The 14,755-nt window shown below is 42.3% G+C and overlaps 1 protein-coding gene across 1 annotated transcript in view; it reads right to left on the reverse strand.

The window, feature by feature from the left end:
• The window catches only part of MYO3A (myosin IIIA), a 1,274,985-nt gene that overhangs the window by 253,516 nt on the left and 1,006,714 nt on the right, over positions 1 to 14,755 (reverse strand). Inside the window, exon 31 of the mRNA XM_069211361.1 lies at positions 1,510 to 1,550. Coding sequence (XP_069067462.1) covers positions 1,510 to 1,550 — 41 coding nt within the window. The remainder of the gene's footprint in view (positions 1 to 1,509; positions 1,551 to 14,755) is intronic.

Genomic DNA, 14,755 nt, shown 5'->3' on the forward strand with positions numbered 1-14,755 from the left:
TGCCCCCAAGCTCAGCATTGTAAGGACATTGACTCACAGGAGCAGGAAACAAAAAAAAAGAAAGTCCCCAAAGAACAGATAAACATGACAAAGCGTAATTATACAGTAGTTAGTCCCTGGTCCTAAAGAGAAAAAGGTGGGACAAAGAGGCATGACAGACCACTAGCAAGCAAGTGATTTTAAATGACAATGAAACGAACAAATGAAATCCCTTTAAACCAACAGAAGTGAGTATACTAAAAGTCTACAACAGGTGGTACACTTACGCTTGACCTAAAAAGGGGAGTTTAAGGTGAGAGTTTAAGGCTTGGCAAGAAGGCTTAAAAGCCAAGTCGACATGACAGTGCAACACTGCATTCAGGCTGCTATGGCAGGCTTGGGGCATTTTTTGGAGGGTTTTTGAGTGGGTGTCAGAATAAGTGCTGCAGGCCCACTGGTAGCATTTAAATTAGTCATGGGTATATAGTATCCACTCTACAGGGGACTTATAAGTAAATTAAATATGTCAATTTGGTATAAACCAATTAAACAATGTTTTAGGGAGAGAGCACAACCCCCTTTAGCACTGGTTAGCAGTGGTAAAGTGCAGAGAGTCCTAAGGATAACAAAGCAAAAATCCAGCAAAATGTATGAGGAGGAAGGCAAAAAGTTTGGGAGTGACCCTGTAGAGAGGGTCATTTCCAACAGTTGATGACAAACTTTTAGGGCATTCTCACCCTGAAACAAGTGCAAAACTATTAGTAAAAAGACAGATGTGTGTGTATGCATTTAAACACTTAAATAGCTTTGTGAATTTGTTACTCTATGACCCAAACATGTGAAGGAGCTTCTTATGATAAACGCATTTTTTTTCTATGTACTGCTACTCTGCGGGCTCCATATTTCTACACAGGGAACCTCTGTAATGCATTCTGGATGCTTGCCATTCACCACACAACATTTAAAAACAAGCATTGGTAATATCAATCGATCTGGCTTTAGAGGAATGTTGTGAGTTAAAACGTAGATAGCATAGGAATTGGTATGTATTTGCATGGAAGTGAAAAACTATAAAATAATAGCTGTGTAGGTTAAAAGGTCAGGTGACTGTTGCACTGTCAAGCCAGATCTAAAAATCCATGTATTTTAATGACTGCCCTCGTCACATCTGTGCTGCTGCCAGAGAAAAACACCATAAATTAACTACTTATCTAGGACACTCCAATACTTTACAATGTCATGCGTGTGTCTCTGAAAGTTCAAACTCAGGTAGCTGTATAAATAAACAAAATGATCACAGATGTGTGGAAGGATAACACTTTTTTGTGGAAGCACGCAACTTTGAAACATGTACTCCTGGCTCTCAACATGTTGGCGTAGCCAAAACCACTCTCCTGGTGAATCTCACATAATTGTCTGGCGAGAGCTGCACTGTCAAGTCAGACCATAAACACACCTAGAACACCACTTTACATAATAGTTTGCCATTATTCCACAAGCACATTAATTATGAAGCAACAGTAGCCATACCTCTGTTTTCTTGGTTTTCTTTTCTCAACTTTCAATGGCTTCTGAAAAAAAACATAAAAAATACCTAAACACATGACTTACACAGCAAAATAATAAGTGACACAAATACAGTGTGAGAGCACGTGGAATCTGACATTCGGACTCCATCTCTATGGTTCAGCTCAAGGAAACAAGGGGAGCATCTGTCAAGTCAAAGGTGTAGCATTTGCAGTGGCACCCAGGCTAGGGATGTGAGGAGCCCACGGTATCACAATTATAGCTGATTTTTTCATTAACAATACCAGGTAATGGGGGCCATTTCCCTTGGCTGCATTAGGGCCTATGACTTCATTGCTAAGATTCTGGAGGAAACCACTCTCACTATGTGACCTCAGGTCAGGCATCACTTTTTTCTGTCTTCCCCGTGCTCGGTCTGATATTGTCTCTGTGCTCCTTTCTCTTCCATCTGGCATCTATCTATACTTTTCCTTGATCTCAGACTTCTACTCGCTCTATTTCCTCTCTATCCTGTGCTTAAATTGCCTCCTATAACTTCCCTTTCTTGTTGATTCTTACCGTCAAAGGTTGCGAGTGGAAAATTCATACAACTCTGTTGATGGCCAAATTGTATTTATATTCTTATATTCGTGTGAGAATCAAGGTTGGGAATAATCATAATGTGTCCGTACACCACATAAATACAGGTCTAAGCAGGGATGAGTACTTGCATCTATACTTTTCTGACTTTGCACTGCAGACACTGGACAAGGCCTACCTGCTACCAGGTCTTTTGCTTTAATGTCTGTGTCCAACGGTGCATCCTGCTAATATTAAGAGCAATTAACCTACCAAGATAACTGACTTTGCAGCAACTTTACCACCTTGTGTTAATAATCATAACGCCTTCTAGTCAAAATATTTGTCAAAAGATAGCCGGGAGCCATTGTGCGTTGGTGGCTAGGGTGTTTGGCATGCTACCAGCAGCTGGGTCACAAACCTGTCAGTCAGCTGCTCTACCTCCACAATAGCTTGCCATCACTCAGGTCCTGGAGATAACCACCCAAAGTGATGGGGGAACATTTGTGGATTTTCCTGCTGAGGAATTGCATGGTGTATATGGGAAGACCTGGACAGTAAAATATCTGGCGCTATGGTCCTAAACAGGATGGATGGCCTATCTGATACCGTATCCTGCAGTAGGAGCTTCATCATGATACTTTTCTCTGTGCCATAGCGGGCAGAGGTTCTGTTGCCAGTTAAACTGCCACCTAAAGTACCAAATAATGTAGGAGATGCAACAGGTGAGGAAAGGGGTATCTGCCAAACACTTTAATAATATCCCAGTCTATGAAAATATATGGACAGTTTAAATAGGAGATACATTGTAAAAAGAGCAGCAAAGAAGATAAGGCTGAATAAAATGGCTGTATAATCGTTAATACCAAGGGAACTGGCGATAAACAATATAAACTAGTCATGATAACTACATGACCATAAACACGGGAACACCCCAGAAAAGGAAGATACGCCAGCTAACACTCAATCACTAAAATGATTTATGCAGGTTCTGCGCCATTCAAGGTCTCTTCCCGATAACGAACATGACACTGTAAAATGGAGGATCACAATACATCAGCCAAAACTGTTATGTTATATTCTGCTGTGTTAATTTTATTTGTATAGCACAACACACAAGTTACACAAGCTTCTTGACATCCTTCTATAACACAACCAAGACAACAACTCAAGCTGAACTTGAAACAATAAGGAAAACGAAAAACAAAACTAAACCAACAAGTAAAAAAGTGACCAAAGAAAAATAAAAAATGAGAAGTAACTACATGAAAAACTCGTTTGTCAGTTTATGAAACATCGGCAGAGTTACCAATACTTTATACCAGCACAAAGTAATGAAAAGGGACCCAAGGAGTGCAAGGCCTGGATAGGGTATTTACTTCCCAGAGCAAAATTTATTTTTTGTGCTGTAAAGGTACCCTTTTCTCAGCGTAAATCGTGCTTCAAGCTGCTTTGAACCATTGTGAGTTATGGAGGGGTTCCAAGGGGATACTTGGGCAGATCAGTGGAAGAACCTAAAGTTTTTGATACAAATGCAGATCTACTAATATAGCCCAGGCTTTGCATAAAAATTAATGACTCTTCGAAGGATGTTTAAAATTGAAGAAATATTCTAATTTCTACATATCTTACATAGATTGCATGTATGTTGCACTACGCAGAATACATTCCATATGTGGAATATTAAAGAAAGTATCTAGACATATAATTTTGTACTTAAAGGGTATATTTCCAGGACGAAACCAATGCTAAACATCATGCACACGTCCGCACCATGGCGCAAAGGTTGCATGTGGTGGTAGGTAGTCTGTCTTTGTGCCATTTCTAAAGCTAAGAGCAGTAGTAAACCATTTTAGTAAATATGACTCTGCTACTGTGTCCGGTTAACTCAACGATTTGCACTCTAAAATGTGCAAGGAAGAGGCAAAAACATTGACCGTATACCTTGACGGCAATGCATATTACCAAAAATAAGACCTGTGGTTTTGGGGACTTATGAAAGAAAGGATTAGTGGATCACAGCTGATGGAGTCTGCAACAATCTTTAAGGTTGATAGATAGATTGCTCTGTGAGCTAAAACCCTAGATATGAAGGCCACTCTGTCGCTCTGGCTTCGAACTGACATTATTGCATTGTGCAAGTGTGGTGAAAAGCAGAGGTGCCATATCTTGCATCATTTGTAACCTATTTTGCAGTTTTAAGGGGGAACTTAAATAGGCAGAACTGCCATAATCCTATCTGAACTGTTCTAAGGAGTCAAGTATTGATGTTTGATCATCAAATGGGTGAAAGGTGAATGGTGATATCCTCGTTTTATCTACAGAAACTACCTGCTAAATACTTTGGCCACATAGTTTTCTAGTTATACGTCAGTATCAATAGAAATACTCCATTTTATATTTTCAGGCCTGGAAGTTGGGCCACGATCCCCTGCCAGTCAGAGTCTGTGCATCTTTCATAGTTGAAAATCCAGCTAACCAGGCTGAGGCAGAGCTTTCCTAATCTGAGAGGTTTTGAAGAAAGAGACCCGCTTGTCCTCTTCCCAGAAGCCATTGCAAGGGCCACTGCTTACAAGCTGATGGCCAGGTTCAGCCTCTAGATTGATGCTCTAAAAGAAATTCTGGGCCAGATTTATAAAGAGATCATGTAACAGCAAGTAAAATTGATGTGCTGCATTGTGTGCACAAGAGAGAGAGCAGAACAATGCCATATCTCCTAAGAGGTGGTGCAGATCAAGTCTGTCCCTGTGCTGGCCCTCTTTTGCAGCCATGCAAACTCAGGCACCCATGCACCATAGTGCAAGTGTGTCTGTGTTGTGGTCAGCATAGTTTTTGTGCAGGAAGGGGTTGTCTTCCCGTACAAAAACTATTATTTAGGACATTTTCCTCGTTATCTATGTGATTGAGAATGCAGCACACATGCAAAGAGGAAGAAACAAGGAGAAATTAAAATATTTCTCATTATGCCTGCCTCCGGGAGGTGCAGGATTTTTGCGCAAGTACCTGTCTACAGTTCTTTGATGATAGACATTTGCATTAAAACCCAAGGGAGGTTGCATGGAAGTGGTCATGCAACATTCTTGGAACTCACCATTGACACAAAGTAACACAAGGCAACCGATTGCACTTATTTACGTTACTTTGGTTTACAACCCAACGCAGATCACGTTTTGCATCAAGTCTGACTTAAAAAGTAATGCAAAGCCGACAGAAAGTCTTTGTAAATCTCACCCCGCAGTGTGTATGCCTTTAAACAGATTTGGGAAACAATGAGGAAGATTAGGAAAGAAAATACCGGCCGTGACCTCTACGGGCAGCACATTTCCTCTGTCTCGCAACCATCATTGTCACATACAGATGTTCTCTATCAGCTAAGGGTAAGACTGATAGCAGGTGTACTGCTATGGATCTCAGCCCATCTGGTATCTAAACACATTCTTATGAACGTGATAATCAGTGAGAAACCTGCTCAAATAATGTTGATAAATATTTCGCGCGCGATCACACACAAAACAAACCTATAATTGCTGCCACGAATCAGGGTCTATATATAAAGCGTCAATAGAGGCAGCCGCCTTAACACTACCGGAGTGAAGGTTTAGGGATAATCTAATCATTTCAGGACATATCTAATAGTGCCACTAAGAAACATACATTTTTCAGTTTGAGTGTTCCCCTTAGGAATAGAGGACCCACATACCAAATAAAAAGATTGGGGAACTTCCAGGGACAAAGGAAAAGTGGCAGTAATAGCACAGCTGTGCAATATTTTTGGGCACATAATCCTCACAGTTAGTGTTCTTATACATTTCACACTTATCTCGATTAAAATGAAGTTCCCAGTATGCATGCATGATCCTGTACAGCACAGGAAGCCCAGACTGCAGATGAGAATGGAATGTAATTCACATCTTCTCCGTGGCTAATCACAAACCTACCAACGCGTGCAACACAAATGCTATCCTTGGACTCCAGCCACAGGTTTCTGCAGAGCAAGAAATATATTTTGCTGAGTGATGTTGACCTCCATTTAATTTGACAGCAGGTAATAAAAACGAAAAAAACAGCATGCTCCTTCCCACTCCCAAGGTCAAATCATTTCCGATATTGTTTTATACCTTTCACTGGGTTATTTGATATTAGAAACATATCCGAGAAGAATGTGATTATCTGGTAATCTTTTTCTCCCAAATGTTTGTCCGTCGTCGTGTTTTCTCCTGAATGCTAATACTACCTAAATTAGCCAGACAGTATACACTATGGCCCATCTTGCGTTGTCACTTTAAAGCAGACTGCCCATCAATCATTGCTGTAACCAATGTGAAAATCCTATAGTTATTTACAGACCAAAATCATCTCTCGGAACAGCAATTTTATGAACCATCTGAGCAAACAGTCAATGACATTTTCCAAGAATACTGTATTAATAGCTCACTAGTTTCCAGTGGAAAACCGAATTACCAGTACCATAATTCACCCAGACCCTGTCCGAGTCAAGGACATACCATGTGTATAATATATCTTGCTAAGTCAATTATAAATCACCATATAATATTCCAAGTTATTGTAATTATGTTCAGAGTATGAGCATGTTCAGGCCTTGTCGTACTGTGTAAGCCGGTTTTAATTGTTTTTCAGGCAATCATAGGTTGGAGCTGAAAATCATGGTTAATAAAGAAGGGAAGGGCAATACAGAGTCGTAAGGTCTGACAGCAAGTGGGCAATAAAGCCGTTTGCACATTCCCCATAACTTAATCCAATAAATGTAGACACACAGGCCAGGAGTCTCTATGTACTTCTTATCCCTGCTTTACACTCAATGAGCCTGGAATGGATTCCTACAGTAGTAGTTAACACCAGAATTCTATGCAATCTCGATGTTTAAACCAATCACAACAGCCCAAGGAGTAGGCTAGTAACGTGTTGCATATAGAGTGGCTGCTTCTATGTTTTGTAGGTTTCATAACGCTGCAAATATAAAGTAACAATGTTATCAAATCAATTCAGACTCATTTTTCATAAATCATTGAAGAATGAAAGGTTTGTGGGTCGTGGGCGTGCAGTCCACAGTATCTTTTAACTTATTGACGTGCACAAATGTTCCATGCAGGATGCTCCCAGTGGTAGGAAGTAGCTGGACCCAGCAACAAAAAATGTAATGGTCAGAATGTTTAAGATGCTGAAGAATGACAGCACTCCCCAGCCTGTCTATGGTGTTCCCATGTTACACGTTTTGGATCCTCACAAAAATCAATGTGAGTCCATCTCACAGTTCCCTCAGTCTTCCACCTGTCGTCACAACAGCCCCACGCCCTTAGGTAGGCATCATGTGTCTGACCTGTGCAAACATTTCCCTATGAAGGAATCACTGGGCCAAGCATACATTGAGCCACATTGGGATGAAATATACGATCGCAATGCCCACAGAGTTGAAAGTAAATGATATGTACTAATTTCAAAACCCAGATCTGTATTAAGTGATACGAGACCCCAAACAATAATTTTCTCCACAAAATTAGTATCTCTTGATGCATTGTTTTTACTTGAATAATCGTGAATGACTGAGAGACTGCCGGCCGTTCCAAAATGTGTGGCAGAATTAAATATGCAACCGTAGAGATAAAGTCAAGTGTGGGAAATTGGGCTGTTGGTTGGTGGGGAGTCAAATACTACTCAAGCAGCAACCACAATTTCTGTCAGGCTGAAGTCACAATCAAACCCCAAATCAACCTGGGCCTGTCTCCCTAGTAGTTTGGCACAAAAGAAGTCAGGCCTAATGTAGAGGCAATGTGTAAGGAATTTAGGGAGCTCTTCAAACAGTAATAAAGTGAAAACATCACAGAAGAAAAACTCTACAACAATTTCGAAAAATAGAGTAAAATTTAATAAATTATTTGACACCAAGCAGCAAAAATTCACTTGGTAGAGATGGAAATATGCAATTTTGAAAGTTTTGTAAAACTCAAATGCTAGGAAGCAAAAAGCGCAAACTGTGGATATCTGGTCGTGGTAGGTCCAAGTGAAAATTTCAGGCCGACTGCAATGGATCATGGGTCGGACACAGGACTGAGTTCAGTTAGCTGAGAAAGGACCTTGTGGGCCTGGGCATCTAGATGTGAAGCCCTTGCATCTAGGAGATGTTGACAAGCAGCTGCAATCCAAGGCCCAACATCGAGATGGATCATGCAGTTGCAGAGTCACTGACCAGTGTTAAAAAGCTGTGATGTGAGGTCCTGTCTCATCGTAAAGGAAACTGGTGGGACTTATGGAGACTTGCACTGTGATGTGTTGATGCAGGGGACGAGATGCATCACACTGGGCCAGTGTTGGCATTGCCTGCATCTGGATCAAAGCCGCAAGCAGAACCTGTGAAGATTTGCAATGAAATGCGCTGGCATCAAGGATGGGCTGCGTTGCGCATGGCTGGAGTCAATGGTGGGCTGCATCGACCTTGAAGAAGATTAATATTTCCCTGTGGCTTTGAACAGGGGGCTAACCAAATGACCCTTGGAGATTTAGTGGAGTTCTGAGTCCACACAGGCAGGCTGGATGCAGCAGGGAAACTCTCAGTAACAGAAAAGTCCTGGTGCAGCAACAGCAGGCCTTGGCAGCAAAGCAGTCCTTCAGCGATCAGGTTAGTAGGGCAGTCTTAACAGCTGGGCAGTCCTCCCAGGCAGAGTCTACAGGTCTGGAAGTGATTTGAAGAGTAGAGTCTAAGGGTCCAATATTTGTACCTGGTGCCAGCATTGAAGAAGGAGAAGGTTCTGGAGGTTCCAAACCCAGGGGTGCTTGAAATTTTTTCCTGCCTCTTAGCACTGGTCCCAGCTTGTCTGGGGGCACAAAAGACTAGTGTTTGTGAGCATGTTGAAGCTGAGTCTTTCTGATATGCAAGTGTGGTAGGTGGCAGCTCTGCCCCCTATCAAGTCACAGATAGACCATCCTGCTGACATCTATTCCCTGTCATAGCCTATTCTTGTACCCTTGGTACAGTAGTTGTGTCGCACAGAGTTTGTATTGTATTTACCTTGTGGCACTCAACGGCCTCCTGCGACACCAGGATAAACACCCCAGCCTCATGGTCCTTCTGCACTTAGTCTCTTGGCAGGCCCCTTCCCAGACCATTCGAACATTCTAGTACCATTGTTCAACTAGTTTTTCTGTTTGCGCACTTACAAGGAATAGACACGTCACCTGTTTATTGGTTCCAACTGCCATGACCTATTGACTCCACCTACTTATGTTAATTTATTCCACCTGCTTCTGTTTATTGGTTCCAACTGCATTGACCTATAACTCCAACTGCTAATGTTAATTGATTCCACCTGCTTCTGTTTATTTGGGTCCAACTGCCATGCCCTATTGACTCCACCTGCTAATGTTAATTGTTTTCACCTGCTTGCATTAAAGGTCAAAACCATTAGGCTGACAGGCATTTTCTCCCAGAGCCTGTTAGAACCTTCCTGCCTCCCATGTGAGCCACGTGCCTTTCTGGAGTCAGTCACACCTATAGAGTATTTAAATCACACCCAAAATGTCTGTTGGTGCTGGGCCTTATTCCTGTCCTGAACAAGCACCATCCCGGTACTCACCGCCTGAGTCAAGTGGATTCCTCCAGCGCTCTAGTCTTCCTCAGCCCAAGCCTCCCTGAAGCTCCTGTGATCCTGATGCTGTCAACGCTTCTATCGTCTTCACTTCCAGTGTGGCGATCCCTCTTCTTCTTTGGCTCCCTACGTGACAGCTACAAAGACTTCCTCCAGGCTCCAGTTTTAAGTATGTAAGAAAAGGCTAAGCACTTCATCACAGGTTAGTGTGCACTAATCCTTAGATTAAGCCTAAGACTATATATAAGATTGAGTTCTGAACAGAGAAAGCTTGCTTTCCGGAAATCGGACACCACCTTTGTTTCAATAGCTTTAGCACTCTGAACTCCTTTACAGAGTGTGCACTCCGTACTTGAATTATATCAGAACTGAAATCTGCCTACCAGTAGTCCTTGACAAATTGTTGTAATAAGACCAAGAGAGGACTAATTAGAACATACTATATATGTATACAAATTGTATAGAGAAATGCATGTATAATGATTCTTGGGAGTGCCAAAGACTCCAGCCTTAAATCTTAATTTGTACCTGTGCTCATGCAGTAGATGTGGTTACGCCTGTAAGTATAAAACATTATGAATACCTACATAAACTTTTTATGCTGAGAATTGTTGGTAAACTATTCTTCTTGTTATTTCCAGTGCACTACATCCACTCAAAAGGTCCAGGTAGTGCAGAACCTCTTTTATAGTGTTGCAAGGCAGCAGAGCAGGACCAGTGCGGAAATTCTATCATTTCTTATTTTGTCCCAATCCTCCTTCCCCTTGAGGGCAGTGTAGGATTTAAGGGTTTGGGGTTCTTTGATCGTGGGATACCCTTCCGGGGGATACGAGGTCCAGCATCACCTCCATGGTTGGAACCAGATAAGTGTGTGACACCACACAGTTGGGGTGTTGTCCCAGAATTCTCCATGCAATGCGGCGATGCATCAGGTCCGAGTGTGATGCAACGGTTCCGGGTGCCGCTGTTTTCAGTGCAATGCGCAGGGTTAGTCCACGCTGGAGGGGCGATGCGTTGATCTTCTCCACGGAGTGGCTGCAATGCATTAGTTCCAAAGCAGGGGTTCTGGAGCGATGCAGCGGTTCCAAGAACAATTCGCTGGTCCGGTCCCTGCAGTGGAAGTGGTGGGTTGATCCCTGAGCAGTGATGTTTCGGTTCTGATAGGAGCAACAGCTGCGATACGCAGTGTCTGTCAGTTGCAGCTGTTTACACTCACTCCCAAGGGCCCTGGACTCGGTTGGCACCATTTGGCAGAGCAAAACTTACAGCAGGTAAAGTCCAGGTGCTGTTTGTAGATGGAAGGGAAGACTTTCATGTCCCTGAGTGAGACTTTGGAACAGGAGGCAAGCCAGCAAGCCCTTGGAGTCAATTTGGTTCGGGGATTTAGAGATGCAGGTCCAGTCCTCCTCACTCCCAGGGAAGAGGGCAGCAGGCCAGTTCAGCAAAACAGAAGTCCAGCAGAGTAGCAGCTCAGCAGAGTGGCAGTCCTTGTAGCAGAACAGCAGTCCTTCTTCCTGGCAGAATATCCCCAGCTCCCGAAGTGTATGGAGTTGGTGGTGTCAGAGATCCAGTACTTAGAACCAGTTCTGCCTTTGAAGTGGGGGAGACTTCAAAGATAATCTTTGAAGTCCACCAGGTCAATGCCCTTTCTGCCCTAGTTCCAGACTCACAACAGAGGGGTATGTAGCTAGTTGAGGGAGGTCAGGCACAGCCCTTTCAGGTGCAAGTGTAAGCCTCTCCCTCCCATCCAGCCCAGGAAGACCCATCAGCGAGGTGACAGGCCATCAGGAAGTGAATGACCCATCAGGCACACCTATGCTCCCTTTGTGTATGGCTGTTTAGATGGAATGCACAAAGCTCAGCTGTCACCTACCCCACATGTGTTTTGCAGACAGGCAGAAATCACAGAATGGTTTAGGCAAGAAAAATGCCCACTTTCTAAAGGAAGCATTTTCAGACTTGCAGCTTAAAATCCAACTTCGCAATAAATTGCAATTTTAAATTGTGAGTTCAGGGACACCAAACTCAAAATATCTATCTTGTCCCAATTGAAATTACATTTGGTAATCCCAATGTTAGCCTATGTGAGGGATAGGCATTGCAGTAGTGAAAAACAAAAATGTGAGTTATTTACTACCAAGACATGTAAAGTTAAAAAATACATGTCCTGCCTTTCAAATACACTGCACTCTGGCCTGTGGAGTATGCAAGATCTACTCTAGCGGTGGCTGATATGTATTAAAAGGGAGGTTTTAGGCCTTGCTCAAGGTTTAATTTGCCAGGTTGACAGGGCAGTTTAAAACTGCACATACAGACTCTGCAATGGCAGGCCTGAGACATGGTTAAGGGGCTACTCCGGTGGGTGGCACAATCAGTGCTGCATGCCCACTAAAAGCATTATGCAGTGCACTTTACTGGGAACTTATAAGTAAATTAAACATGCCAATTGGGTATGAGCCAATGTTACCATGATTTAGGAGGGAGTGTACATGCACTTTAGCACTGGTTAGCAGTGGTAAAGTGCACAGAGTCCTACAGCCAGCAAAAATGAAGTTGGAAAATGGAGGGAAGCAGGTAAAAAGTTGTGGGGATGACCATGCTAAGGCTGTCAGGTCTAACAGTGACTTTACTGCTAGGATCTCTACACCATATTTTAGTCCTAAATCTTAGATTTAAATTTCCACATAATTTACGCAGGCATCTCTGCTTATGGTGTGCAGAAATATGAACTGAAAATAATAGGGAAATAGCCATAAACTGAGGGAAATAATACACACATGACAAATGTTAGTACTGAAAGCTCACAACAAAGCTTCTGCTCCCTTCTCCTTGTGCAGTGAAGGGTTGTGGAGCCACATTATGTTGTGTGAGTTTTGCTTCGGTCATGCAATGAGTTATGATGAATGTTTGAGTGTTTGCAAAGAGCAGTACTAGATGTGAGAGTAGTCTTTTTAAATAATTCTCAAATCACATATTTGTAATTTTATAGGAAAATGTATTGCGTTTACATTTCTATAATGTGATCTTTATGGGTGTCAGCAATGCCTAAAAATATATGACCATTTATTTTCTTTGATTATTTTAGAGTTCGTCTTTATGCTGGTAATGATATTCCCTGCCTCCAGTGGTTGAAGTGGGATTCCTTTGCAGCACCCTTGAGTGGTCGTGCAAGGCGTGTCATTTATTTGAAGGCTAAGCTGGAGGAGATTTGACCATGTTTGGACTGTAGTACAACCGGAATAGATGCGGGTGCAACTTTTGTAAATTGCAAATAATTTACCCTTTTGCAATAGTGTTTCTGTCTCTATATGTCCCTCACTGCGCCCCTCCTTAATATTCACATTTGCTCTCTCATTTTGTGGCAGATGTCCTACATTTCCAGATACTCCACTTTGTCGCTCCCACATTTACACCTAAAACATAGGATTACTGTAAGAAATTGGATTGTTGGTTGACTAGGGTGTGAGACCCAGTCAAGCAGCAACCACCATCCTTGTCAGCGTGATGCACAAGCCAACCCAAAAATAATCTGTGCTCAATAGAGCAGTTGGGCTTAATTTAGGGGCAGCATGTAAAGTATGTGTGCTACACTTCAAACAGTAATAAAGTGAAAACACCACATAAAAAATATATGTATGTTGCTTTAATTAAACTCAATCACAGTCATGGTGATGGCAGGCCACCATCCTTGTGATTTTTGCAATTCTCAGTGGGTCTCAAATTGCGATCTACCTCATTAATACTAATCAGGTAGGTCTATTTGCGAACCACTGGACATCGCAAAAGAAACTCAGTGGAGTTTCTTACATTTGCAATTGCGATTTCCTAATTGTGATTTGCACAAAATCCCAATTAGGATATCTCAATTCCAAATATTCGTACATGTTTCCCTAAGTGTATTTCCATTTAGTAGAAAAAGAAGCCAGAGGAATATGTCACATAAAATTCCCTGGCACAGCTTTCCAGACATTTTTGTGAATAGAAAAAAACCTTAAAGGTTGTTAAGAGGAAGATGTAAATCTCTGCCTGTATCTTTACATTTGTTTTTGTGAATAGGGCCCCTGGGGGCAATTCAAGAATGCATTTAAAGGTATAGAGGAATGTTCTTGTAGTAGTACTTCACTTTTTCACAAATGCAGTTCAGTTACCTATGGATGTAGATGTACACCTACACCAGTCATGAGGTTTATGTGCGGAGTTGCCCACTGAGTATACATCGAATTCCCTACATGTAATTGTTGGATTTCGTCCTTTCTGCAGGACCATCCCCAGACTTTTTTTTGCCTTCCTCCTCTTATTGTTTTGCTAAATTCGTTTTTGTTGGCCTTACGACTCTGTGCACTTTACCACTGCTAACCAGTACTATAAGTGAGTGGCCTATACCCAGTTGGCACATTTAATTTCTTATAAGTCCCTAGTAAAGTGGCACTACCTGTGCCCAGGGCATGTAAATTATGTGCTACTACTAGTGGGCCTGCTGCACTGATTGTGCCTCCCACTTAAAATATGTCTCAGGCCTGTCATTGCATTCTGTGTTTGTGCAGTTTTTTAACTGCCATTTGGAGCTGACAAAGTAAACCTTTTGCCCGGCCCAAAACTTCTATTTTAATACATGTCACCCCAGTGTAGTCCCTGGACAGCGCAGATGGTAGAATGCAATGTATTTAAAAAGTAGGGCATGTACTTTTAAGTTTTACAAGTCATATTACAGAAAAACTCTGAAATTCGTTTTTCACAACTGCAAGGTCTACCTGTCCTATAGGGTAACATTGAAGTTGCCTTATTACATTTCGTTTGTTTTCTCACCCAGGCAAGAGGACAGCAGGTCAGCATTGCAGGGCAGCAGTTCAACAGAGCAGCAGTCCTTTCAGAAGCACAACAGTTTTTCCTAGACCTGTGGATACTCTGTCAGGAAGAAGTGAATTAAATTGTTGGTGTCTGAGGTGCAGTATTTATACCCAGATGTGCGTTTGAAGTGGGTAAAGCTTCTATTGGCATGATGTTGAAGTGCACAGGTGCCCTGCCTTCTTGGCCCTGCTCCAGACTAACTACACAGGGTATGTGGAGACAGGGAACAGCTTTTTCAAGTG

This window comes from Pleurodeles waltl, chromosome 10, assembly GCF_031143425.1.
Source record: "Pleurodeles waltl isolate 20211129_DDA chromosome 10, aPleWal1.hap1.20221129, whole genome shotgun sequence".
In the NCBI taxonomy this organism is placed as follows: Eukaryota; Metazoa; Chordata; class Amphibia; order Caudata; family Salamandridae; genus Pleurodeles; species Pleurodeles waltl.